This window comes from Strix uralensis, chromosome 1 (assembly GCF_047716275.1).
Source record: "Strix uralensis isolate ZFMK-TIS-50842 chromosome 1, bStrUra1, whole genome shotgun sequence".
NCBI lineage: Eukaryota > Metazoa > Chordata > Aves > Strigiformes > Strigidae > Strix > Strix uralensis.
The window spans coordinates 23,243,459-23,269,953 of record NC_133972.1 but is presented as its reverse complement, the minus strand read 5'-3'; the positions used below and the strand labels follow the sequence as shown (position 1 = coordinate 23,269,953).

General features: G+C 42.4%; 2 protein-coding genes across 11 annotated transcripts in view; both read left to right on the top strand.

Annotated features, from left to right (window-relative positions):
• The first annotated feature begins 1,623 nt into the window (after window positions 1–1,623).
• On the top strand, window positions 1,624–2,637 carry XCR1 (X-C motif chemokine receptor 1). The gene has a single exon (XM_074891639.1). The coding sequence runs from the start codon at window positions 1,624–1,626 to the stop codon at window positions 2,635–2,637; it is 1,014 nt and encodes a 337-aa protein (XP_074747740.1).
• A 10,355-nt stretch (window positions 2,638–12,992) lies between these two features.
• Window positions 12,993–26,495, top strand: part of FYCO1 (FYVE and coiled-coil domain autophagy adaptor 1) — a 53,468-nt gene continuing 39,965 nt past the window's right edge. For 7 of the 10 annotated variants that reach the window (XM_074859683.1, XM_074859638.1, XM_074859607.1 and 4 more), the window contains exons 1-4: window positions 12,993–13,075; window positions 22,611–22,795; window positions 24,314–24,420; window positions 25,570–25,695. In XM_074859683.1, coding sequence (XP_074715784.1) covers window positions 22,741–22,795; window positions 24,314–24,420; window positions 25,570–25,695 — 288 coding nt within the window. In that variant the 5' untranslated portion in view covers window positions 12,993–13,075; window positions 22,611–22,740. Of the gene's footprint in view, window positions 13,076–13,948; window positions 13,970–19,902; window positions 19,924–22,291; window positions 22,577–22,610; window positions 22,796–24,313; window positions 24,421–25,569; window positions 25,696–26,495 lie in introns of those variants that run through there. The other 3 variants (XM_074859617.1, XM_074859622.1, XM_074859630.1) reach the window with 3 other exon arrangements.

Genomic DNA, 26,495 nt, shown 5'->3' with positions numbered 1-26,495 from the left:
TGGCCCCATGCAACCATTCCTCTGGCTCCTCCCAGAATGCAAGACAGAGCCTTTTGAGTCCGATGGGTAAGATACCAAGGCACGTGGAGATTTGGAGATGGAAATAGGAGGAGTTCCTGGCAGGGTTTCCAATCTCATCTATGTGCCTGCCTGACTCAAGTGCCTGCATACTCAGCATCAGTGCTCTCAGGAAAGATGGACACAGGAAAACGGAGGTCCACAGGCACAATTTCCAGTTAGGACTGTGCCTCTGGTGATAAACCTGCCAGGGACACTTGCTGTCACAGTACTGAATCCCACACATCCCTCGCCTCCAAAACTGGGTGGCTACATCCCAGTGGATAGATGGTCCCTGGCCTGTGCTGCCTGTGCCACGCTCTGGCTGACCTGAACCACTTACCCCATGGATGGCATTAAAAGCTGGCAGCCAGCAGTGCTCCCTGGCATGCTTTCCTGGTGTAGACATAACCCTCCTGCCCTCCAAAGGCAGCGTGCCTTTTCCTGGCTGTAGCAGGCAGATTCTGCCTTCACTAATCCAAAAAGGAAAATGTCACCAGCACAATTTTGGCCTGAGTCATGGAGTTTCTTTCTTGCAACTGTACTTCCAAGGAAATCAGTGGTGGGTTTCTCGCTGGCTTCAGTCAAATCAGGATGGTGCTGCAGGTAAACCTTCATCTGGGATAATGTTAATTGGACTGACCTGTTGGTTGGAGCCATTACTGATTTTTCTATATCTATGTTTTAGCTTAATTTCATAAAGAAATGAGGCTACTGTGACCTTGCTACCCTTGTATGTTCACCTGGTTGTATGCAGTCTTCCAAGTCCCATCAACTTTTGACACTGTTGGCCGATTTCAACCAACCATCCAGTTGGGATTAAATTCCTACCTGCAGACAGTCAGACAGACAGGCAGGGGGCAGCAGCCCCCAGAAAAGGGGTGTGATGTGAGCTCTGTTTCTGTCACACCCGTGAGAATCAGCAGGCCACAGAGATGCAAGGGGATGCTTCCACCACAGCTTGGAGATTTTTAGATATCAACCAACATCAAAATTAAAATCTGTTAGAAACATAGCTTTTCCTGTTCTTAGTGCCTACACTTCTTGGTACTGGTACTGTTCAGCTTTTTAACTTTATGCAGTGTTGAACCTCAGTGACAAAGAATCATATATATGGCGAAGTGTTTATGAATTTGATACCATTTCAGAAAACCGAAAAAACAGTAGCAGATTCGAAAGTCTTGCCACCTGGGATACCTATTTAAAAAACAATGTACCTTCAGCCTTCACACAGTGGAAGTTTAATAATTAGACATTTTTACTGACCATATTGGTTTAGAAATGTCTTAGTTTCTGACTTCTTAAGTATTTAAGATCTTGACATTGCTTTGAGGTTAAATCTTTAGTATCTACCTGTTCATGTTCTAGTCATAAGAGGAAATGACTCCTTTCTCTCCCAAAACCGGGACAAATAAGGTAGTTTCACTGCTTCTTTTTGTCTCTTAAAACAGAAGCCTCCGCAGCAGGAATTTAGTTATTGGGTTGATTTTCACCAAAATTTTGTTTTGATTGTTACAGTTCTTCAAAGCAGCTAGCTGGAGAACAGTGCAAGGTTTGCACAAACAAATGGATGATGAACATTATGCACTCAATTTGGATGAGAACTACTCATATGAATATATTAATGAAAGCAATGTCTGCGAAACGGGCGACTATTTTGTATTTTACACCCATCTCACTACTGTCCTCTACACTCTGGTATTTTTGCTCAGCCTGCTAGGAAACACTCTAGTGTTATGGATCCTATTCAAATATGAAAACCTTACATCTCTAACGAACGTCTTCATCATGAATCTCTGTGTCTCTGATTTAGTATTCTCCTGCATGCTGCCTTTCTGGGCGGTGGACCAGACCTTTGGGTGGATTTTTGGTGAGTTCCTTTGCAAAGCGTTGAATGCTGTTTTCTCCGTTGGCTACTACAGCGGTGTGTTCTTTCTGACTCTAATGACTATCCTGCGGTACTTGTCCGTAGTGAACCCCCTCTCGCCTCTGGGATCTCAGACGCAGTGCTGTGGTTTTCTGGTGAGCTTGGTTGTTTGGACTGGTAGCATATTAATTGTGGTTCCTGAGGTGATTCACACCACAGTGCAAGAAAACTTGGAAGGGGACAAGATCTGTGATTATGGTGATTGGAAATGGAAAAAGGTGGACATTTATCAGAGAAACATACTCTTCCTGTTTTCTTTTGGGGTTATTGTATTCTGTTACTTCAAGATACTGGTTATCCTGCTCAGAGCAAGATCTCGCAGAAAGCACAGAACTGTGAGGCTCATCTTTATTATTGTGGTGGCTTTTTTCCTGAGCTGGGCACCTTACAACATCCTCAGCTTTCTGCTTACTTTTCCACCACCTACCTGTCAGTATGAAAGAGACTCCAATCTTGCCTTTTACATCAGTCGTAAAATTGCCTTCTCCCACTGCTGCCTCAACCCTGTGCTCTATGTGTTTGTTGGAGTCAAGTTCAAGAGGCATTTGTTACGTTTATGCAGTCAGTATCTACCCTGCGGTGATGGTCAAGTCTCCAGCCCCAGGATCTGCTCTGAAGGCAAATTCCACTATGAAGGTGCATCCACCTACTGACCTAACTGTGAGACCTAACTGTTAGCACTAATCCTGGATGAACATTCAGATTTTAAATGCCATGAATAACCTCTAATTCTTAGAGGCACTTCCCCAAGACAGACACACAAATTTACTCTTTGCAAACATGCTGTGTATGGAAAGTAATTTTTAAAAATGTATTTGCAGTGGGATGGAGAGCTGAGAATGCTAAGAAATTACTTCATTGGACTGTAAGCCTTATTTTTATGATTTGCGCAGTTAGATGGATTTTCTCTCATTTATAGTTTATTTTCAAAAGAAAAAAAATTGCTTTTTCCTTTGGGAGCTAAAATATCAGGTTTTAACACAAACGGTGTTGCATGTTACTTTCCTGCCTGACTTAAAATATTTAGATTGAATATAGGAATGGACACATATGTATTTTTGTAGCTTTTAATGCTTTACAGTGTTTATCAGTGCTGAACTCTTTGGTTCTCTCTTTTTGGGGCTCTCAGGATTAACTGGCCTGACAATGGCTACAAGACCTGAGTCTCTGAAGTTCTCAGTGCAAATGTTCTTTTATCTGTTGGTAGATAAATACATATAAAACTAGCTTAGCATAAAAGTAGTCTTTTGGGTCTGAAATGGAAAGTTTGGGAGAGCCCTAGAAGGAACACAACCTGTTAAGCAGATACTTCACTAGGATATTAGTTTTCCTCCTGTTACTGCTCCTTCCACAGGCACCTTCCAGTCTCTGAATATCCCTTCAGGCAGTTGAAGTGGATCAGCAGCCCTCCTCTGAGAAGCACGGGCATGTATTTGCTTCTAAATGCTCTCTCCCTCCTTTTCTACCTTTGCCATGCTGCTGAGAAGAATTAAACTTTCTAAAAACATTATAGTGCAAGAACAAATAGCTTTTTTAATAGCAGGATAGAAATAGCTTGCTTTATTTGTAAAATAAATGTTTGGCTTTTTTTTTTTTTTAAGGAAGCCAGAGAAGCAGGTTTTAGCCTATATACTTGGATGATTGCTGCTTCACTTTTTAAAAACGACTTCACAGAGATGTTTAAATCTCTGCTTAAAACCTGATCATCAGTGCCAGCCATGTGTTTGTTTTTGATGTGCTTCACATCTGTCTAGATACCAGATATGCTCGTATCTCTGAAGTGGGCGAGCGTCTGGTCTAACTAGCTGCCTGGCCACATGCAAGTCTTTTGTTTCATGCACGCATCTTATCTCCATGGGCAGGTGGGAAGGAAAGTGCAAATATTTGCACGAACCTAGCTTTGGAAATGTTGCTAAGAGGGTGAGTTGTGTTAAGAGCAGGAGTGTTTTTACATGACTTCCCAACTAAAAGCAAGTTGAAGCAATTCAATTCAACAACACGCATTTTTGCAACAAAACCATTCACATTCTGATTACACCAATCAAACCTTGTGGCTTTTTTCCTCACGTAAAATGATATTCTTCTTCATGATAGCTTGGTGGGTTTTTTTTCCTCAAGCAGTGTAACGTGTAGGGCATACGCAGTGTAGCTGAATGACAAAGTCTCTGGAAAACAGAATACTTAATTTCCTAGCATTTGTATAGAAAGCCAAGGCAGCTTTGCAGTAGCACCGAGGAATGGTTTGGCAACAGTTCTAAACAACAGTTTGGCTTTTTGGGCAGTCGTCTTAAAATGTCTCTGTGGTCTTTCCACACTATTTCTTTTGATCTCTAAAGATCATCTGGAGCAGACAACAGATTCTTCTCAGCTGCTGTATAGTTGCCCATAGTTTCTGGTTTGTGCTTCAGTTTAGCTGCCAGAGCAAAGTGATCATATTTTGTCCCTTATCATCAGATGCGCCTTTCTGAACAAGTCAGTCCTGGTATCCCATTACTACAGTTATTGCCTAAAACTTAAAAAATTAAAAAGGTTACTCATTAATCCCACAGGGAAACTCACTCATGTTCAGACAAACCGTGGCAAGTTAGAAGTTGTCATCTGTCTGACTGTGGTGGAGACCAGCCTTTGGATCTTGTCTCCTGATAAGAGACATTTGAAATGAATGTGGTTGCTTTTATGCACTTCAAGAGATTTTGGACTGGGGACTCAATACCGTCAATTATGAAGAGACCACCTACCAAAGGACAAATGAGTCCAAATTCTTCATCTTCTGTTCTGGTAAGCCAGGACTACTTCATGGGCACCAGCAAAGGTCTACAAGAGGAAAACACCGTGACAATGAGCAAAAGAAGGTCTCATGCACCTACATCAACAAACTTTCATTCAACTCATTGTCCTAGAGCTACATTACCCTGAAATCTTTACTGTCAATACATTTTACATTTATCTAAAAAATGTCAAGAAGTATAACAGAAGCACAAGAGATCAAAACGATCCTGCTCTGCCCAGTTTTTAACAAGTTATTTAAATCTGTTTGTAGCTTGAGCATATTTTGCTACAGTATACCTGAGCATGTAAAGGGAATGTTTAATATTACCCAATTGCACTGCTGCCTGTCATAACGAGAATAACTCAGCATATGGAAATTTTCCCTCCTGATATAATGAAATAGTACTAATAAACATTCAGAAATTCAATGGAATACTACACTGTGACTATTGTTCTCTGCCTTTGATAACTACCTATTAAAGTCAAGGTATTTTCAATCAAAGAAGTAATTGTGAATTTTCATAAATTAATTTAGCTTGGAAGACACTTCTGGAGGTCATCCACTCCTCCACCCTGCTCACAGTGGTTCTGTCTTCCCACTTGCACAAGGTTGCTCAGGACCGTTTCTGTTCTCCAAAAACAGGGACTGCATAACTCCTCTGGGTGCCTGTTCCAATGCTTAACAACTCTTATGGTGGATTTTTTTCCTTCTACATGAACAAAATTTTTTTTGATGCAACCTGCCTCTTCCTTGCCTTCTCTATGTCCTCACATTACATAATGGAAAAGACCCATCTGATCTCTCCTAAGCCTTGTTTTTTCCTGGGGCTAAACAAACCCCAGCCAGTCTAGTCTCCTCATATGTCATGTGCTCCAACTCCCTAACCATCTTGGTGGTCCTCCATTGGGCTCACCAGTCAGTCATCTCTCTCTTGTATTGGGGGCCCCAAAACTGGATATGCTTCTGAAGATGTGACCACATGAACATCAGGTAGAGGGGAATAAAGGTTCCCGTCAACCTGATGGCAATGCAGGCCCATACACAGTTAGTCTTCACTGCTGCAAGGGCACATAACTGAGTTGTGTTCAACTTGTTGTCCACTTGAACCCCTAGATCTTTTCCAGCACAGCTGACTTCTAGCCAGGTAGTCCCCAGCCCATGGTCTTGCACGGGGTTAGGCCATCCAGGGTGCAGGACTTTGCATTTTCCATTATTGAACTTTCAGGGATCCTGACAGCTCATTCTTCAAGCTTGCTGACATCTCCTTGCATGGCAGCCCTACAACTCAGTGTGTATCAGCTGCTCCCTCTTATTTGGTCTCATCCATGAACTTGCTGAAGCTGCACCCTGTCCCATCATCCAGGTTGTTAATGAAGACGTTAAACAGTACCAGCCTCAGTATTCACCCCCAAAGCATGACACTCAACCAGCCACTCATTAAGACTTCAAACCATTGACCACTATCCTTTGAGCCTGATGGTCCAGCCAGTTTTTCATCCACTTTGTAGTCCACCCATTCAATCTATATCTCCCCAACCTGGCTACAAGGATGCTGTGGGGGACTTTGTCAAAAGGCTTGCAGAAATCAAGGTAAATGACATGCACAGCTTTCCCCTTATCCCCAGAGCCAGTCATCTCATTGTAGAAAACAGTCAAGTTGTTGGTCAGGCAGTACTTTCTCTTGGTAAATCTGTGCTGGCTGTTCCCAAACATTTTTGTCCTGCATCTGTCTGTTAATGGCTTCCAGGAGGATTTGCTCCACCATCTTCCAGGGCACAGGGGTGAGACTGACCAGCCTATAGTTCCCTGGATTGTCCTTCTTGCCTTTTTAGAAAATGGGCATGACCTTCACCTTTTTCAAATCATCAGGGACCTTCCCTGATCACGACAGCCTTTAGAGGCAATAGATAACACCTTGCAATGATATTGGGCAATGCCCTCAGCACCATCACATGCACCCTTCCCAGTCCCATAGACAACTAAATGTCCAGTCTACTTAAGTATTGCCCAAGCAATTCTCCTCTGCCATGGGTAGTGCCCCTCTCTCCCAGCTCTGCTACTGGGCACAGAGACCTGTAAGGCACTTGGAGTTATAACCATTGTCAAGAGGAAATATGTTGGTGTAGCTCCCATCTTTGTTTATACACATATGTTATTAAATACCTGTATTGCTAAAGCCACAGGATATGCCCAGTGGAGGTCTGGGGATGGGCAACCCGTGCATCTCTTTCCTTTTGGGAGCTCTAGATATTTGGAAAATAAAGACTACTCTGGGTAAAACATAATTCTCAGGGGACCTTGAATCTTTAATTTCACTCAAACAATCAACTATTATGTAGTCTGAGCAAATGCAGAACTGAGAGAAAGAAGTCCTCAAAGTGAAAAAGGAGACATTAATTGGTTTTGGAAACCACAGTCTATTTGGGGGAACAGAGCAGTGTCAGCTTGAGTGGTCGCAGTATTACAACTGTTGTAGAGTGCCAGGGGTGCGTTTACATAGGATAACCCTCTAGCTCTAATTGCAAGTTACAGTTAAATGGACGTGCTCTTGCTGCTCTGTTTAAGTCCATATTAAGTTCCACCCAGTGGGAATGGGAGAACAACGGCTTCTCCTACAAGCAACTTCGCTGGATTTCACCCTTCTCCCTACCTGTCTTTTACAGCAGGTCAACACAAAACCGAGTATCACTGCCATAGCCTGTCAGAGCTCCTACCTTCTGTGCAGCCATGGGAGCCTGTATCAATCAATGATCATTCTTGCAGTAGGGAAAATCCTCACTGGTAAGGGGTAAGGCAGGTAACCAAATTAATCCTTTCCACCACTAATGCAAACGGTCTTCAGTAAAATAAGCAAACTTAAAATCCACATGTTTAAGAAAGCATCCTGTTCCTACTAAAATCAATGATAATTTTGCTTCTGATCATAATCAGAGCAAGAATGAGACTCACAAACAGGTGCAATGAGTTGGGCAAAGCACAGTATGCACTGCTTATTGCCACAAGTATTTTCACTGGGAGTCAGGATACCTCTATCTATAACCCAATATTTTGAAAATACCACCAGTGTTATTAAAATCATAAATAAAATTCTATTTTATCTTCTCCTTATGGTTACCCACCAGTTTAAAATGCTCTTAATAATCCAGTATTTAAGTAGGAAGGCCCTGTGTTAAATGGAGAGAAGTTTGACTGATATTTGCTCTACTGATTAGACACCTACATGTTCTTCAGGAAGCAATACTAAAGCAAGAACAAAAATTAGAAAGAAAAATAATGCGAGAGTTAGCTGTCAGTCAAAATGAGAACAGACCACTAAGAAGTACCAGTAAAGACGATGTACGAAGACCAGTCGTATGTCATTATAAAGGATGGACAAACACAACAGTGCTTCACTTACCAGCATAGAATTGTTCTTGAGATGAACTCCCTTGCTCCTAAGCATACCGAATGTTGAAAGTGAGCCTCAATCCCATTTATTCACATAAGGAACCCTATCCACATTTAAAACACAAAGAACACCGAAGCCATCTCACAGCAATAACCCATGGGAAGGGACTGCTGTTAGCAGCCTTTCTCTGCATCTCACCTTCTACATGTAAGAGTGTTACAGCAGTGAAATATTAGAGAACCCAGTAAGGTTGGCCTCACAGAAAACAGTTTGTGTTTTGCAAACACAATGATTATTCATTTTCAACTTTATTTGCAAAGCCTTGTGTCTGGGACAGAATAATTATAAAGGTTGGGGAGGGCAGCTGCCCGGAAAGGAGCTCTGCAGAAAAGGATCTGGGAGCCTTTGAACATAAGCCAGCAAGCACACTCACAGCAAAGAAGGCTAACCACATGCTGGGCTGTATTAGCAAGAGTGCAACCTGCAGGTCCAGAGAAGTGATCCTTCCCCACTATTTGGTACTTGTGAGGCTGCATCTGGAGTAGGTGTCTAGTTTTGAGCTCCCCAGCATGTGGAAGTCATGGACGTACTGGAAGGAGTCCAGCAGAGGCCTTCAATCCAGACAGGGGCTGGAGAACGTGATGGATGAGGAGAGGCTGAGGGAGCTGGGTTCATATGGCCTTAGGAAGAGAAGGCTCAGGGGAGAGCAGACTCCATCTGCAACTACCTGACAGGAGGATACAGAGAAGGTGGAGACTCTTCTCGGAAGCGCACAGCCATAGACACAAGCTGGAACATGGGATATTTCAATTAGGCATAAGCATCTGGTTTTTTATAAGGGTAGTCAAATACTGAAACGGGGACTCAGAGAGGTGGTTCAAGAGTCAACTGGATTTGAGCAACCTCATCTGTCTAGATCCTCTTTGAGCAGGGGTTTGAGCAGAGTAGAGACCTCCAAAAGGCCCTTCAAATCTAAACTACTCTATGAGTTTTATGATTAGTGCCAAAGCAACATTAAACCAAGTAAATGATGCCAAAAGATTGTTTTAGTGCAGAATTCAGCCTGAAGAACACAGTTCTCTATGAGAACTGAATACAAAATTTAAAACTGAGAAGTTAGGTTTTGATGTCCTAAGCCTTCACTGACCTGTACAACGAACATGTAATGGAAGTGACTCCCAGCTGAGATTATGTTAAAAAAATGGCATTAATTAAAAAGGTCTCATTTTGCTTTTGTATGCAGGTATAGAAATGGCAAGGAATACAGTTCCTGGAAAGATTCATTCATGGAGACGTAAACCAGAAACTTCTGCCACATAGGGAACCAGAATGTTTTATTGCAAAGGTTCAATAGGTACCATACAAAAGGTTTGAAAGGAAGCCAGCCCCTTCTGACAGATTGTGGGCATTTCCAGGTAGAAGTTTTAGGCTGTGTAAATGTTCAATATATATGTATCTTCAGTATTAAATCAGAAGAGTAGTGTAAGACAGAAGATCCTGGCTGGAGTGAAGCACAGAACTGAGAATGACAAAGAAAAGTGCAGGGACTGGAGTACTCTCTCCATATTTAGGAACTGCCCAAATACCAAATCCAAATTATTTTTGTTTTTCCTCCAAACAATGCTGCTTTCTGAGGTCGTTTTGTTTCCTGATGGCGATATCCTTCCAGCCATCTTAACCAGCTCTTAATCTCCTAAACCTTAGTATGCTCTTTATCCATGTGCCACACACCTATATGTATACAAAAGACTCTGGTTCATTTAAACTGCACAATCCAGAGTCTGTGTCCTGGCTCTCCCCATATCATTGCTGGTTCAGCTGAACCAGCACTGAACCAGCTCAGACTCTTGGTACCTACTTTGTCCCCACAGGATTGAAATACAGCCAGTTCTGAGCAGCGATAGCTCCTAACCCCAATATACTCAGGTGGAAGTCAGTCTCAGAAGCTGACCTGATACTAGCAGAATATTCTTCCAAGCCCCTCAGCCACCTTGTCTAAAATGCCAGATTTGCTTCTAGAGGTTTTCCAGAGCTTTGATGGTTCTTTTTATGTTGCCTGCTTCCAGCTTTATACCTACCGACAATTATTTGTCCACCTATTCAAAGCAGAATGCAAACAAATGCAAAAAGTGCTTCCAAAGCTTTCTCCCTGCAGCCACAGAAAGTCTCTGATGATGAACAGCAGCCTGTTGTTCAGTCTAGCTACAATGGTATGTTAATCCACCGAGGGTGACCAGGGAAACTGGGAGTTTGCTACTTTCATAAAATACCTCAAGTGCCTAGTGGAAGCAAAACCCTCCCCAGTTATTATATAACATCAAATAACTCTTTAAAAAAATTAAAGGACAATATGTAGCACATGTACTATAGTCTCAGATGGATAGAAAGAACACGTCCTATGGACATGTACTCAGAGACCACTATGAAATATTCACAGGATCTAATAGCCACAGGAGACATTTTTTCGGGGTTTTTTGATAGAGTCCAGTTATTTAAGAGGGTTTAATAAGGACCTGCTCTAGTCAATGAGGCACCAGACTGTTGTCAGCATGAGGTGATTGATGACAATGTATAATTTTATTTTATGACAAGCTAGATAGTGTGAATGTAAATAGACTTGCGTGAATGGAGGAAACTCTTCCCACATAAAAATAGAGCACATCTATGCATTACAACTCAAACTAAAGGATTCTACATTTATTTGCAAACTTTGTACAGAAACAGATTCTAGTGCCACCAAAATGCAAAAAAACCCCCCCAAAACCAAACCAACCCACATTCAAATTGTATTTTCAGAATCACTCTAAAAGGACTGCAGCTAGCATTAAACTTCTGATGTCAGAAGTTTATTTCAGCCCTTAAATAGCTATCTGGGCCTACATTTTAGCCATATGGAACAAAAGCTAAAGGGTACAGCATGATCCTTTAATGATCCTTAATACATGTTCAGTAGCAATTTAGTAGTTCTAGTTGATTGAGTTAGGTAACCTCTATGGAATACACTTACAATTACAAGGGTAACATTTCAACAACTAGTGAAAAGATTTTTCCCAGCAAAGGCTTTCCTTTTGCTGGGATGACTGTCATTGCCTTTTCTAGGCTAGTAAAACTGACAATAATTCCCATCCAGCTTATCATATTTTATGAAGTTCATCAATACATTTTCTCAGAATAAAAATAAAGCAACACAAATGGAGCAGATAATGCATTTTCTTCTAGGGCATATTCCAAAAAAACAAAAATCCTGAACCTCTTTTTTTGCTAAGAAATGAGAAAATATAGAAAAATCTAAGGAAGTGTTGGTCAGCTATGGACCTAGTTGGAAACAGAGTGTTTTTCTCTGAAGAAACTGATGTCTGAATAAACAGGCAATAATTCAATAATTAATGTCAATAATTAAATATTTCTGAAAGTAGCTTGTCACTATGTAATTAAAAGGAGGAACAATCCATTCTACTTGATTAAGTTTGAGTGAGAAGTAAAACCACACAAAGACTTTCTGAAAATATATCCAAAAAAAATTCATTGCAATGAAATTATCTGGGATTTGATTTATCATTATTTGCAATGGATGACCCTGAGGTTACTTTTGGAAGACACTCAGTTGTCTACAGATCAATACTGATCAAAACACTTGTTTTCAGCAGATGCTCCTGGTCATGTACTGCATGATGCAGCAGCGTGCCAAGAGAAGTCAGCCTGAAGGTTGCTTCTGAACTATGTAAGACATTCCATTGCGTTTCACGAGTCATGTGCCCACAACATGCTTAGCCCTATAACCTGCTCTTCTGAGGATGTTAAAATACTTTTGAGCTATTCAAAACTACATATTAGATGAAGATTAATCACCAAAACTTGAGGTCACTTAGTCATCCTTAAATTGAGGATGAAAAAATGAGTATGATAGAGACATGCCAGTGACTACATACTATATATATTTCCTCAAGAGTCTTGAAAATATGATACTTTGATCTTATGGAAGGCTAAGATGAAGTTTATGACACTAATATAGTCACAAGCATTGTGGCAAGAACTGATGACAAACTGTTTGGTCACAAGTTTTATTTGAAATCATTTATTTACCAAAGTAATGTGGAAAAAAAAGCAAAGGAACTTAGTTTTTAAGTACACTTCAAGTGCAAAACCAGTGTAGCCTATTTCGGATGCTGTGAAAGAAATGTCCTCTCAGAAAATCATATGTGCTATGGAAGGGTTAACATCTGTAAAGGAGAAGTGGAAATTCGTGGTGGGAGATGTCCTGGGAGTGTTAGGAAACCCATGCCCCACATACCTAGCAGCCTGCCTTAGCAAGAGACCTTTTTGTTCCAGTTTCACACCCGCTTTCTCCCAGTCTCTTACCATACGTGGCCTTTATTAATCTCTGCCGAGGGCAGAGAGGGGAAATCTGCTGTGTACTGGATTTACCGAGCCTGACTTTCATATTCACTTCAGTTGTCCGTGCAAAGAGCTCGATGAACTGATGCACAAATCAAATAAAAAAATAAAGAAAAAAAAAGAAAAAAGAAAGATTAAAAACCCCATACTGAACTGTCCTAAAAGCAACAGTCTGTACTATATTAAAAAGTTATACTTCTTGACAGGCGACCTTGCTTTGAGGGTACCAGAAACACACACCCCTGAGAGGAAATCGCCCCAACCCTGCAACTGTAGAGAAAAGCGGCGATTTTTCCCGCAAAGACATTTAAAACCTCTCTGTTTTCACCACGGTGCTCTCCCCCCGCCTCCCCGCTCCCCCAGGCCCTCCGCGCCCCGCCGAGAAGACGAGCCGGGACTCCATGGCGCTGCGCCCAGCCACCGCCCCGGGGGTGGGGAGGCACCTCCAGCGGCCTCACGGGAGTTGTAGTCGGCGGGGAGCGACGAGCCGCGCCGGAGCCTCACCCCGGCTCGGGCCGACATGGCGGCGGCCGCGCAGGTAACGGGCGACACCTCCCCTCACACCCCGCTGAGGGAGCGCGGAGGGCGGCGGGGCTGGTGGGGAAGAGGCGGCGGCTACCGGAGGCGGAGGGAGGGGGGAAGTAACTTCAGCGGCTTCCACTTGTTGCCGCTCGGAGCTGGGCTCCGAGGGGAGGAGCCCCGGCGGGGACGGGGCAGGGGGAGAGCTGCGCCGCGGCCCCTCAGCGCCGGGACGGCCCTGGGGGAGCCTGGCTCGGCCCTGCGGCGGCGTGAGAGCGGGTCCGCCTCAGACCGGCTCCGCGCACCCAGGCCCCTGGTGGCCTGGCTGGTGGCTAATGCCCGCCCAGGCGCTGGCCCGGCTCCCCGCAGCTCCCCGGCCCTCCGGGCCAGCGCGTGGCGGGCGGTAACCGCCATCCAGGCCTGGCCACCTTAGGTGTCATCGTTTCCACCTGGTGAGCGATGGTTTTAGGCTGACATAACCACTCCGTTCTGTTTTCTCCCCTGTCATCCACCCCTGAACGGACCCTCCGAGTCCTCCCCACGGGTCACGGCAGCTGCTGGAGGAGCAGAGGCACCCGGGGCCCTGCTAGAAACCAAATACTCGCCCGTGTCCATGCCCTCACCGTTATAAAGTGCTGACAGGCAAATATTTGCCGCGGCCCTAATCCCGCTTTGCCCTTGTGTCGGCAAATCTCAGGCGGGCGGACAGAGAGAGTTTTGCTGGCATGTGGGGTGGTTGGGTCTGTCTCCAGAGCAGATGCCGGGTTTGCAGCCGGCCCTCCTCCGGCTTACATTTATCCCAGTAATCCAGAGCAAGCAAGGAAAAAAAAATAAAAGAAAGCAAGGCTTTAGTGAAATGGTCGCCCGCCTGCCTCTGGGCTCCGGATTCTCCTCGGGCAGAGGTCCAGCGGTGGTGAGTTGGGCTGTGGAGGGGCTGTGCTGTGTTTCTGGGGCGGGTGAATTCTGCAGCTGCTTGTTTAGGAGCTCAGGGCCCTGGTGTTTTCTGCCCGGGTCATTGCACCCAGCCTCCTGCCGATTTTTGCCTGTGCAAATGTTTGCTTAGCGTATGGAGTTTGTCAGCTGTAGGTGTCATGCTCCTGGTTCAGCCTCTCGCTTGAAACCGAGTTACTTTTCAAGTGTAAACAAAGAGGGAGGAGTACCAGGCTTTTGCCTCTTTAATGTTGAAGAGTGAAAGTGGGTGTTTGATTTTATCCAGCTCTGACTTCACGTGCCCACGGAGGCAGGCTGGGATTAAATTTTCAGGGTAAAACATGGACTCTGTCTTGTCAGCAACATTGCGACATGTTTTCTGTTGGTGTTTTTCTTGTTTTCAGTTGTGATACGATGTTGCAGGACATGCAGCAGAGGAGATAAACTGTCTTGCAGTAGTGCATTTTATGTTTTCCAGATATTATTGTGTACAAGGCAACTTCCTGACCTCTTCCAATGATCGTCATGGGAGTGCTTGAATTTAAAAAATGTTCCAGATGTTCCAGTGTTTCCAAACATTCACATTTAGAAGACTGCACTGCAGTTAAAAAGTTGTATCTAAGATACTATGATGGAAAACAAGAGACAGTCAATTTTGCCTTTCTTGTTGGAGTATATGTATTTGAGAGTGTTCATTGTGAACATGGTTTCACGACTTCTGAAGAGACAGTTATGGAGCCTGATTTTCATGCATAAAGCAGCCTCTTTTGTACACCATCTGATAACAGTGAAAGGGTGTATTGTATTTGCACTCCCTCTGTCCACTGCTAGAGGGTTACATAAAAGGAATAGCAATTCATAGTAACATCCTGGAGGCCAGGGTCTGCTAAGACTTGGTCAGTGAGGGATCAAGACCTAACAGAATGACTAGGGAGAGAAAACTACTCAAAATGTAAAGAAAGGTGTACAGTTGCAGAAATTATCTAATGGACTCAAGGAAAAACAGTGCTGAAAACTGTTTTTAACTTGGATTGTTATCTGTTTTTCTTAGTTGATCACATTTAAAAATTAACAGTTGCCCATTTGTCAAATGAACACTGAACCCTTCTAGTATTTTTTAGATGTTGTTGAGATTATTAAACTGAAGGGAACTGTAAGACCCCTAAGTATTTTTATTGTTACACATTATTATTTTTATTTATTTATGTTACTATGTTTTTACTTCTGTTTGGTTTTCCCAATGCAAAGCAACTTTTTTTAGCAGCTTGTATCTAGTTTCTTTCTTTTTCATATTTTCCTGTAGTAATTCCAGTTTGTCCGGGGAGTGGTGGTTGGTTGTGTCCCAAAATGCCATAACAATAGTAATTTTAAATATTTTGCCCAAATGTATTCAGAAGAAGGCTTCGCATTTAGTAACACTGGTGAAAGAAGCAGAACCTTTTATGTACAGCATTTCAATCTCAGTGCTTGTAATAGTGCTGGAAAACTGCTGCTGCACAGGGCCTTGGCTTGTACACCCTTCCCTTTGATTTAATATTTTTGTCCATCACAGTATTCTGTGGTTGCTGATGGTACAGTGATCTCAGCAAAGATACTTGTAAACAGTTAACCCCTGAGCATGTCCACCCATGACATTTAATTTACTGCTGGGAAGGAGGATGGACACAGGAAAGATCTTGGTACTGCTGCAAGCCAACTTAGGTTTTGAAAGTGAACAGGTCGGATCAGGATAGCCCCAAATAACTGGGCTCATGCCAAGCCTGCGTCATCTGTGAGCCTGTCTGTTCCCAACCAGCTCAGCGGTGACAGTCTCATAGAGGCCTCTCTTCCTCTCTTTAAATCTTTGGGGTTTGTAACTCTGAAATTTCCTCTTCCCCACAAAATGGTGACCTTCACTGGAAAATCCATGGAAAAAGAGGAGGAGAGGAAATACTCCATGCTTCCTGCTACAGAGGAAAGACAAGAAGAATTTTGCTGTTGGCTCTGGAGTAGCATGATTCACTCAGTGGCCTGTCAGTTCGCATTGTCTCAGCGTGATTTCTGCTTAATGTGTTTGCCTCGCCTCCTATTTGATCTACGTGTGCATGGCCAAAGCCTGTAATTTTCAGTGTTGCTTGTTGCTAGTTCACTGGGAACTACATGTAGGCCAGGAGATGCCCTAGGAAGCTACCACTGCTGTTGGCTGGCTGGAGGTCAGATGGAGTGCTACAGGTGGGCAAGTCTCAACACCCACCCGCCAACTTCTCAAAACCATTAGTTGAAGGCAGCCTTTTCAAGTACTTCTGAAACCTCGGCTTGGAGGGACAGTGTGGAACGGTAGATACAGAGGTAAAAAATCCTGCTAAGGAAAGCCCCCATTCAGAGTTAGGATGTAATGGTTGTTGCTTTTAACTATCCCAAAGTTTCAGAGGTGGCTGAGATGCTTTAGTCAGGCCAAGCTTGCTGAGGAAGTTAATAAGGCTCAGAGAACTTTGGAGACTTGAAAAACAAGAGATTTCTTGAAAACTCCAAGCTTGTACAATGAGTGAGTTGAGTGTCTTGAATCACCAATGCTCCTTTGCAGCTGGAAGTCCTCCAGTGTTTCTATTTCTGTAGGTATCTATATGGTGCTCCTCAGAGTAGCATTGGTGTGTCTGGTGCCTGACTTGAAGAACGTGTAAGAGATTTAAATAGTTGGGTGAGTTATGGAGAGGAAGAGTAGGTTTTGTGGCAGGGAGAGTACATGGGGGCATGGTGAGAACAGCTTGGAAGAATGAGTGTGTGAAGGGGGCAAAAACCTTTTCACTTTTGAATGAAACCTATCTTTTCAACTCACTGCAAGGGCATTGGGGCAACAGAAAGAGTGAAGTAGGATGGGAGCAGCTGAGGAGAAGCAAGTCTCTGGGAGAGTTATGGTTAGGTTACTTTGTAGATGTTAGTAAACACGGTGTAGCATTCCTGACATGGGGCGAGCTCTGGAGTGTCCTAAGGAAGAAGAGCAGATGAGTTTGTTAAAAGCGATACTTGTGCAATTCCCGTTATCAGAAGAGCACTCTTCTCCTTGTAAACTGACTGCTTCCTCAAACAGGCAACTTCTGTCGTCATGAGACTGGGCTGAGACAGGGTTGTCTTTGTGAGACACGTACAAGCTCATCCCTGTATTGTTTGTGGAAAGTGGTCATTTGAGTTCATGTTGTTTCAACAGTTATTGATGTGAGGAACACCAGAGATGAAGCACTGTATTCTCCAAATCAGGAAACTGTGTCTCTGGTCTAATGCATCTGTCCTGTTTGGCAAAGTTCTGTGTAACATTTTAAAGGGGTTTAGCAGGTCTTAGAGTGGAGGTCCAATTTGGTAGGTGCAGCATTAAAAAAAATTGTTAGGGTTGCCAGCTTTCCCCACTCAAAGTTAAAAATTAACTCTGTCTCGTGGAGTTCTTATCATGCCGCTTGTATACTCGTATCTGTTGCTCAGTTTTGATCTTTTTCTAAGAACAGTTTGCAAGTACAAGGAATAGGGGGAAAATGCAGGCTGGTTGTCCATAGAATAGGAAAGTTAGCAAAAGATTATACAAAACTTTACTGATTCTTTTGTGTCAGTCTCTCCTGTCAGGTTAGGGGTACAAGCAGTATTTTGTGAATGCCATTAGTCTGTGTTCTTGTGCTATAAAATGCAAATACCCCAGGAGTGCAAGGGCCTCCCCACAAAAGGACTTTACTGTAAGGAGTCCCTAACTATAAATGTGCTACTTTTCTGCTAGGCATTTGCAAAATATGTGAATGTTTTTATGCACTTCATCTAGTTACTCCCTTCTGCTATGCTATGATACTATGATAATTTGTTTTTCTGGTCACATATTTTCTGCAAGATGTGTTTTATTACTAAATGTTTATATGCCCAAACACTTCAAAACAAGGTTTGTGCATATGAGCATGTAGGAAATCCAGCACAGATTTGCAGTGTGGTCTCCTGTTTGAAGTAGTAAAAGAAATAAAAAATATTCCTCCAAAAACATATTTTTGTAATTGAAATGTGAAGGGTTGTTGGTGTAGAAAATGAAGGGGGAAGATTAATTTAGCAAGAAAATTTCACTTCTCGGAATGGAACCAAGCTTCAAAACTCCAAATGGAGACCTTAGCTGACATTCAGGCTGTGTCTGCCTTTTGTTTTTAATTGTCCTATTTAATGTAGTCCAGTGTGCGTTTTTATCAGTCACAGATCTTTATATGCAGTGTTAAAGCACAAAGGGTTGAGTTGCCCAGTAAAAGCATGTGTGTGTGCCTGACAGAGTCACGCTGTCTTTTTTGCAGTTCACCTCAGACCCTTATTTCCAGCAAACAGTTTTTCAGCTTTATGGATGTGCAGCTTTATGTACCTGCATGGTACAAAATGAGAAAAGCTAGCAGCATAGCTGCAGTAAACTCCACTGGGACTCTATGTTTCTGGCAACAACAAAGTACAAAGTACTTTTTCCAGACAGTTACTGGAATGAAGTTTTTTAACTAAATCAGTGGTGTTATCGTCCTGAGAGGTAGGGACTTCCTTTTCCTAGTTCTTCCCTCATCTTTGCCGTGAGGTTTGCGTTCTGTATACTTTTGTCAGTGTGTCGTGTACCCAGCTGTATGACCAGGTAGTTTTTTTTTTTTCCATGCACTTTCCAAGAGTGTGCCATGCAGTTATCAGTCCATATCTGCTTTTATGGGACAAATCATGTTCACATTACAGAAGGGAGTAACACAGTTAAAACTGGTGTACTCATGAATGCAGGATTTGGCTCAGTATCCTTGCTTGCCTGTTTTGTGTCATACAGGGTGTTAGAAAAGGTATGGAATTGCAGGCACCAGATAATTAAAGGTCTTGTGATACCAGTGGGGGCCATGTGATTAAGAGCCCTTGTCTGGAATGACTAGACCAGAGTAGTTATGTTAACATGAAATATGTCCTTAAGCAATAGAAAGTAGTGGACCCTGGTTTCCAATGAATTTGTCTTGCAGATCAGATTTACTTTTTAACTGAATTACACCAAATCTGCAGTGTGAGCTCTGCTCTTAGTGTAAGGTGTAAATGCAGTTGGGTGGGGAGTGGATTCTCTGATATCAGGCTGTAACAGAGGTCTCACTGCAGCCATTTTATCAATGAAGAGAAACTCTTCTTGTGGACTTCTTCCCACCTTCCTGTTCTGATTGCACATGGAGGAGTGTAGTATTTCTGGCAAGGCTGCCCAAAACTGACCAATGAATTGAAAAAAGTGTAGGTGCTGGAGAGGCAGACTTGCCTACAGTAACACAAAGAGAAATTTTATGAAATCAGATTAAAAGTAGGTCTTTGTAGCTGCCCGACTAACCAATTTAATTATAGTCATTAAAATGTTATTTATGGGTTTGTATGTGTCTCGCTGCCCTTCAGGTAAATCATTCCTTTTCCTGCAAGTGGGCTGTTTCCTTCTTGCTTCTTTCTTTAATCTCCAGGATATCCTCCTCTGTAAAGAAGATTGTCACCCCCACGCTACTACTTAGGCCAGCAGGAGAGGGAGCAGCTACTTTCAGACATCAGCAGGCCTAGCCCAAGAGTGCGAGGAGGGACTGACGACATGCCCTGTCTTGCCTCCCCTGCCGCACTCTGTGCCAGGTCCTTAGTGTGACTGCACTGATGTCATTGCAGCTCTGCAGTTTTGTGCAAGTTAATGCCATTGGCCTTAGTCAAATGCTATTATATAAGAGGTAACGATGCATCATCTAAAAAGCTTTTGACCCAAAGCAGGTCACTCGTGCCTGACACATGTATAATGCTGTTCTCACATAGCAGATATTTACAGACATTCATAATAGGATAGTAAATGCTGGAGGAAAAGGGTTGTGCTCGAAACAATACTGGGCAAAATGTTCTGTGATCAGGAAGGACTAGATCAGGTGTTTACAGAAACTCTTCCTATTCTGAAACCTTGGGAAACCAGTTAAGGTATGTTGTCAGCTTTCTTTGCCACAGGAGGTGAGAGCTCTGCACCTTTTTGTGGGGTGGACTGTATTTTCTAAGAACACCTCTGGAAGGACCACAGGAGGGAGAAGTACCTGTCTCCCCATTTTGCAGAGGAGAAGGCAGATGGAAAAAGTTTCAGCACATTCTCCTGGGTGGCAATAGCCCAGGTCAAAAGATCCCCTTCACCTCTGGGAAAAGAAGGGAGTAAATGCATGTCTCATGGGTGCGAGCTGATGCAAGGAAGGGGGAGACTGTGAGACCTTGCTCCCTGTACTGAGGAGAGAGGTGATTGGGAGGAGGTGAAGGAGAGAAGTAGGCTGTGTAGCTACATGCCTCCACCTGAGTTGTGGTGTCTGTTCAGGGCTCATACATTCTGCCTAGGAGACCCTGGCAGGGATAAAGAAGCATGTGTTGGGCTGCTTTGGCACAACAGGATCAGCCCATTGGGAACAGGCACTTGCATTCCCTTGCACTGTGCCGCTGTTGTGCATGCAGTAGTTATTTACCTGTGACTTGCGGGCAAACGCACTTACATAGTGCTAGTAGGACTGGGGCAACTCCAAACCTCCTTAATCCTCCCCCAGTAAATCTCTGCTTGGGCAGTCTGCCGGGATCTAGCACTTGACAAGGTCCCATGCTGTGCCTGTCTGCCATAGGATGCCCCACATCCTGCTCCCCGCTGGCTGTTGCAAAATAAGGGCTCAGCTCCCAGCTGCCACCTCTTCCAGCCTCTCTGTTCATGCCTGCAGGTTGGCCTGGTCACTGTTTTCCTGGCATGCCTTTTGCATAGTCTTTGTGTCTCTGGAGCCTTGATTTGGAGCTTTTTCTGGATTTTGGGAAGGTCAGGCAGGATGCTCTTGTTGGTCCTTGCTCTTTTCCCCCATTGTGTGAGGAAGAGCATTTGGTTTGGCCACACGTTTTGGCTTGCCATTGCCCGCATTGCACAGTCTTCTAACGTATGCTCCTTTCTGTAACAGTCGCCGAACTGAACAGATATGGCTGATACTACTGTGCATGCTTAGAGGAAACATTGACTCACTGGGTTTGTTATTCTTCCTTTTTTTCATTGGTACCCAAACTCAGCAAGTTGCCAGGAAGCATGGTACTTTATATGATCACTCAGTAGAATCAAGATAAGAATCTTGGGTACGTGATATTGTTGATCTAGGGTAAAAAAATTGTGTTTGGCACCACGAAAGGTTGGCTGGTCTATGCTGTGCTGGCCTTCTCTCCCTGAAGCAGCACAGTTGTGGTGGGGATTTTGCAGGCCAAGGCCCTCCTTCAGACAGCACGCGGTTCACGCAACAGTTGTGTCATAACGTAATGACTGCCATCAAAGTATGGAAATGGAAACTATCAGGTAACAAAACACAGGTATCAAGAGAAGCACACTAGTAAGCCTAGTTTCAGCCTTTTCTTTATCTTTACCATGTTTCTGTCTCTCTGGCTTTGTTAAGGTTTACTCCATTTCAAAAAAGAAGAGAATATGGGATCAACAATACCTCGATACATAGGGTGGAAAGATGGTCCTTTCAATTTATTCAAACACCTACTTTAGCCATGCCAATTTAGTTATTCTGGGAGTGAAAGAAAAAAAAAAAAGAGAAAGGAGATAAAATCATTTGTTTTAATCACATTTGTGTTTCAGAAATTTGTAAGATTTTAATGACAACTTAATGTCATTGTAGTTCAGCTTGAATGATAAAAGCACAGAAGCGTAACAGCAAATTTTCTAAAGATTCAGTACTTTGGGTGTTGTGCTTGCTTGAATATTTGGCTGTATCTTTGCAGGCAGAATTGTGAATGACCTTTGAAACAGGATGATTAGTAAGTTCCTTATGCAGTTTCTATGTGGCTGTTTTTGAACAACTGTTCCCAAGTTAGTGTTTGAAAGTTTGGGTTCCCAGGCACGGTTGTTTTAGTAAAGTGTTTGAGGCTTTTAATTAATTTTAATTCATTAATTTTGTTTAAGAAGATTTTTCTGCAGGTGCTAGGTATAACTCACTTGTCATTGTTCTAAGCAAGGGAGGTGGTGCAAGGTATATTTATCCAGGCAGGGATGCTGTAACAGAGCTTAAAATAAAGTGGTGTCCTCTTACACGTGTTGGGAACAGTGGGTTCTGAGGAGGGGATGAGAAATGGTTCTTATGCTGAAACCAGTCTCCAGTACTAAATCTTTTAGTAGCTCTTATGAGTTAAAAATATGCTTCAATGCCAGAGAATCAAACATGCATCATTTTTTTGACTCCTTGGCCCGTGCCTTGTCTGTGTCTTGAAAGTCTTCTTGAAATGGAAAAGTCGTCGTATCTTTTTACTCTGCAGCCTGTGGAGAAGATCTGGCAGAGTGTTTTGGGAGGGATGTCATCAAAACCTCCCTCAGGGTCACAAGATGAATTGCCTGAAATGCCAACCTGAGCTGGGCTGTAAGACTGTGTTGTAATTCCAGCAAGAGAAAATTGCTCTCTGAGGTTTGCTCAATAGTTTTGAAAGATATAACAGAAGAAATAACTGAAATGGAAAGTGAAATCTAGAAGGAAATATAAAGGAGGCTCCTGGAAAAGAGTTGGCCTTACGGGAATTTGTTACTAAACAGGATCTGAAATGCCAAAGCACCTCTCTTCGCACATTTGAGATGGTAAAGACTTTCATTTTATTTTTGACTTTTACAGAATTGCAGGTGTCACAGAGAAGAATAATCTTCATCAACCCAGTGGTTATCAAGGATATGAACTCTGCTGGTTTTATCTGGATGGATGAAAAGATTAACAGCTCAGAAGGGGAGCTCCTTTTGTTTTCAAGATGGCAGCAACTAGCGGCGAAAGCCAGCTGCAGCGGATTATCAGGGACTTGCAAGGTACAGTGCCATGCTGACAGATTCATTCTGTACGTTGGACTGCATCCTCCATGTTTTAGATAATGGAGAGTAGGAGTTGTGTTTTCAGTTGTGTAACACTTTTGTGCAGCATTGTAGCAACATAGTTCAAGATGTGCCATGCACTCAATGGTAATGTGACTAATATTTTTGTGAGAGAAGTGCTGTACATTTTTCAGGATCCTAAATTATTAAATCCTGCAAATTTAAACATACAAGGTTAGAAATAAGTTTTGCAATTAAAAGAAAAGCGTAGGATGTGCGGTGTGAGCTAGGACTTTGTTGACATGAGTAGAACTGTGCTGTTACAAGACTTCATGTGAGAGAAGGAGAAGGCCTGATTTTTAGGCCCTCCCTTGATGGAGGGCTGGTGTGGAGTTGCTGCTAATGTGGGAATGGAAAAAAACAGGAGGCCAAACCTAACTGGTAATGGAGACCCAGAGGAAAAGTGTTGGAGAATTGGATCTGTTGTTCTTGCTGCAGTGGAACGTGCTTTCTGTGCATCTGACTCGTCCTTTCCTAGCAGTAGCCAACCTTATTTTCCACAGCTCTATTGCAGACAAAATTGGCAGCAGGTCCATAATCATTTTCCTGCTCTCTCTCTGCCCTAATCGGCTGCCTATACCAAGATCCAGATATTTTTCCTTTAAATTTTTATTAAATATAAGGTATAATATACACCAAAGCTGGGAATCTAGATCTTCCTGTAACATAAAAAGGAGATCTACGTGCCTGCTAACAAGAGGAGATTTTAATTCACAGAGGGGATTGAGTGGGACTGGGAGCTGAGGCACACTCAGGCACCTGAAAGAAGTACAAAACCAAGTGGAAAGCAAGATCAAAATCAGTAATTTCTGATGCTGAGAAGTACACGCTTTTGGGGCCAGAGAATCCAGAGGAACAGCAGAGTTTGCTTTGACTTGAGATTTCCTTACCCACTATGGGTATAGGTTTTAGGGAAGAGGAGTTGCTGTATCCTTACTTTAATGTAAATGATTTTTCCCATTTGTGTTTTGTAACCAGCACAAGCTGAACCTTCCTGAATAAAGCATGGAGAAGATAAATGTGCTGACTGAACGACTGTTCTCGTGTTACTGATCCCCTTTAGCAGATTACATGCTTTGTCCTTTCTAATCAGAATTCTGTTTGTCCTGTGGCAATACCTTAATGTGCACATGAGACAGCAAAAAGTTATTTCTCTTTCCTCTGCTGAAGAACCAGTTAGCAATTGTCTGTTACCAGTTTTTGCAGTGTCAGGAGGTTTTGCTTTTTTTAAGTAGTCAGTATAACAGATTGACATAACTTGAGGTCTAATTTTTTTTATAGGTGGTTAAATTGCAACCGTATCAATAAGCTTTTTGTGGTGTTGTTAAGACAGTTGGACTGAAAGAAACTGAATACATATGCATAATGTCCAGGCAGAAAACCCATTTATGTAGTTGCTCATGGATGCTGTGTATCTCTTGCAGTAGTTAACCATTTTGGTGTCTTGTTTTAAAGATGCTGTGACTGAATTAAGTAAAGAATTTAAAGAAGGAGGAGAACCAATCACAGATGACAGTGTCAACTTGCAAAAATTCTCCTACAAGCTTGAGTACCTTCTACAGGTAAAAAGTGATGTGTGTCATTTGTAATCCACCATCAAAGCTAGGCCTTGTTTTCTCTTACTCCCTCTTCAGTATGTGGGGTTTAATTCAAATAGTCATAAATATTCAGTTGACTTTCTTTTATTTTTTTTCTTTTTTTGCAATAAGTGGACTGAAATGTGTGCTGCTTATTGTACTTCTTTCAAGTGAAAGTAAATAAATGTAATCAAAAGGCAGTGCTGGCCATTTGATTGAAGAATGTAAGACATTTTTCTATTGATCTGAAAGATTTGAGCTTGATTTTAAAGATATATACTACTAAATTATCTTGGAAAAACTGTGGTAATGAGATACTGACAGCATTTTAAAGCAAAATAAGTACTAGTGAGCTGCTCATGGTCCAAATATAGTGGTGTGAGTGATTTACCGAATTTTTAGCAACTTCACTTTGGAAATTAATTTTTATTGTATGGTAGACTTAACACTAAGGTCTGATTTTAATCTGGAATGCTACTTTTTGGCCATCCTCAAAATTTAAGTAAAAGGGGACACTGCTGGGCAAACTGAATTAAGTTTGCATAGTCTTGTGTCTTCATATACTGCCATCATGTCACTGATTGCAACAAAGACATGGTAGTCTAGCCTAATCTAGGCAAGGGAGTTTTAGCTGGGTTACAGAGGCTTCATCAGAAGCTGAAGAATCCTTTGGGATTTGAATGACCATAAAAACGTTTTGGCTTACAGTCCAAGCTGCAGTCCATACCCTTGCTGCATTGCTGCTCTGAATGTGATCTAGCTAGAGCAGGTTTTTCTGGTACGTACTTTTGCCACACTTAATTGCAGGTCTCTCAGCAACTGGTTGGTAGTTCCTTGCTGTTGAACAGCTGCTGAATCTGTTGCAAATCTTTGTTTCATCAGTTTTGAATGGATGTCTGTATTTTAACTAGACCCAGAATGTTATTACCTGCTCCTGTCTGTAAAGTAGCTTTTGTAACTGCTGGATTGCATCAGTGCGGTACAATGTCTCTTTCCTTTGTGAATACATTGGCTAAAACTAAGAGGAGTCATGAAAGCACATGTTTCTGGTAGAGGAACAGAATTCCAAGTAGCTATATATAAGTATATTTATATTTAAGTTTTGCTCACTGCTTTTTGTTTTCCTTGTTTAAGTTTGACCAGAAAGAAAAGAACACATTGCTGGGGAACAGAAAAGACTACTGGGATTATTTCTGTGACTGTCTGGCAAAAGTCAAAGGAGCTAATGATGGAATCCGCTTTGTCAAGTCTATTACGGAAGTAAGTATATCAGTTAAGCATATTTGTGTCTGGTATGTCTTTTCAGAGGGCAGAAGAAACCGAAAGAAAATACACTGCTTTTAACATATGGAAGAAAGTTGGGAATTTTTATTTTTAATTCTCACATAAAGTATAAAAATGAAAGGTTACTCTTTTTACTAGGACACTACATTATATAGGATTAGATAGCCTGACTCTTACTTATTTTGAAGACCACTTACACAAGTGAATGCTCCTGTTTGTCTCTGGTTGTGCCCCATCTTTTCATTCACTTAGTGCCATTTTCTCTAAAAAGGAATGAAAAAATTAAGTCAAGGGTAGAGCCTGCCATCTTTAGCACAGCTTAAGGCAGGACTTGCTCTAAGAGTAAGAGGAAAGATTCACCATGTTTGACATTTCTTAAGACTTTTTTCAACTGGTCAGTAGAGTTGAGGAGGACTGATTGAGAGCAGCATTTGATCTTCTGTCTCAATTTTGTTCCTCCATGTCAAACAGTATGTTGTAATGGCTCAGGATGGTTGTCATTATTCCCTCGGGTAAGATGTTATGAACAGGACAAAAAGTTTTATTTTTATTAGATATAGTAGTAAAAGCTTAATCTTGTAACAGCCATGTTATGTCTTCAGCTCAATGAGCGTGTGAAATAAGTGCTGTGAGAAGCTTTCTGTGCTGATCCTGTCTGAGTCTTTAGAATAATTTGAAGAACTTCCCTTGTGGGTAAAAGAGGTGGTGGGGTGGTGGTGCTGGCCAGCATTGTCCTGATACTCAGTTGTGTTATCTGTGAGCAGTGCTAACTTGTA

Bases quoted from the DNA above. Each gene is read 5' to 3' on its own strand.
- XCR1 (XM_074891639.1), top strand. From the start codon at position 1,624: ATGGATGATGAACATTATGCACTCAATTTGGATGAGAACTACTCATAT.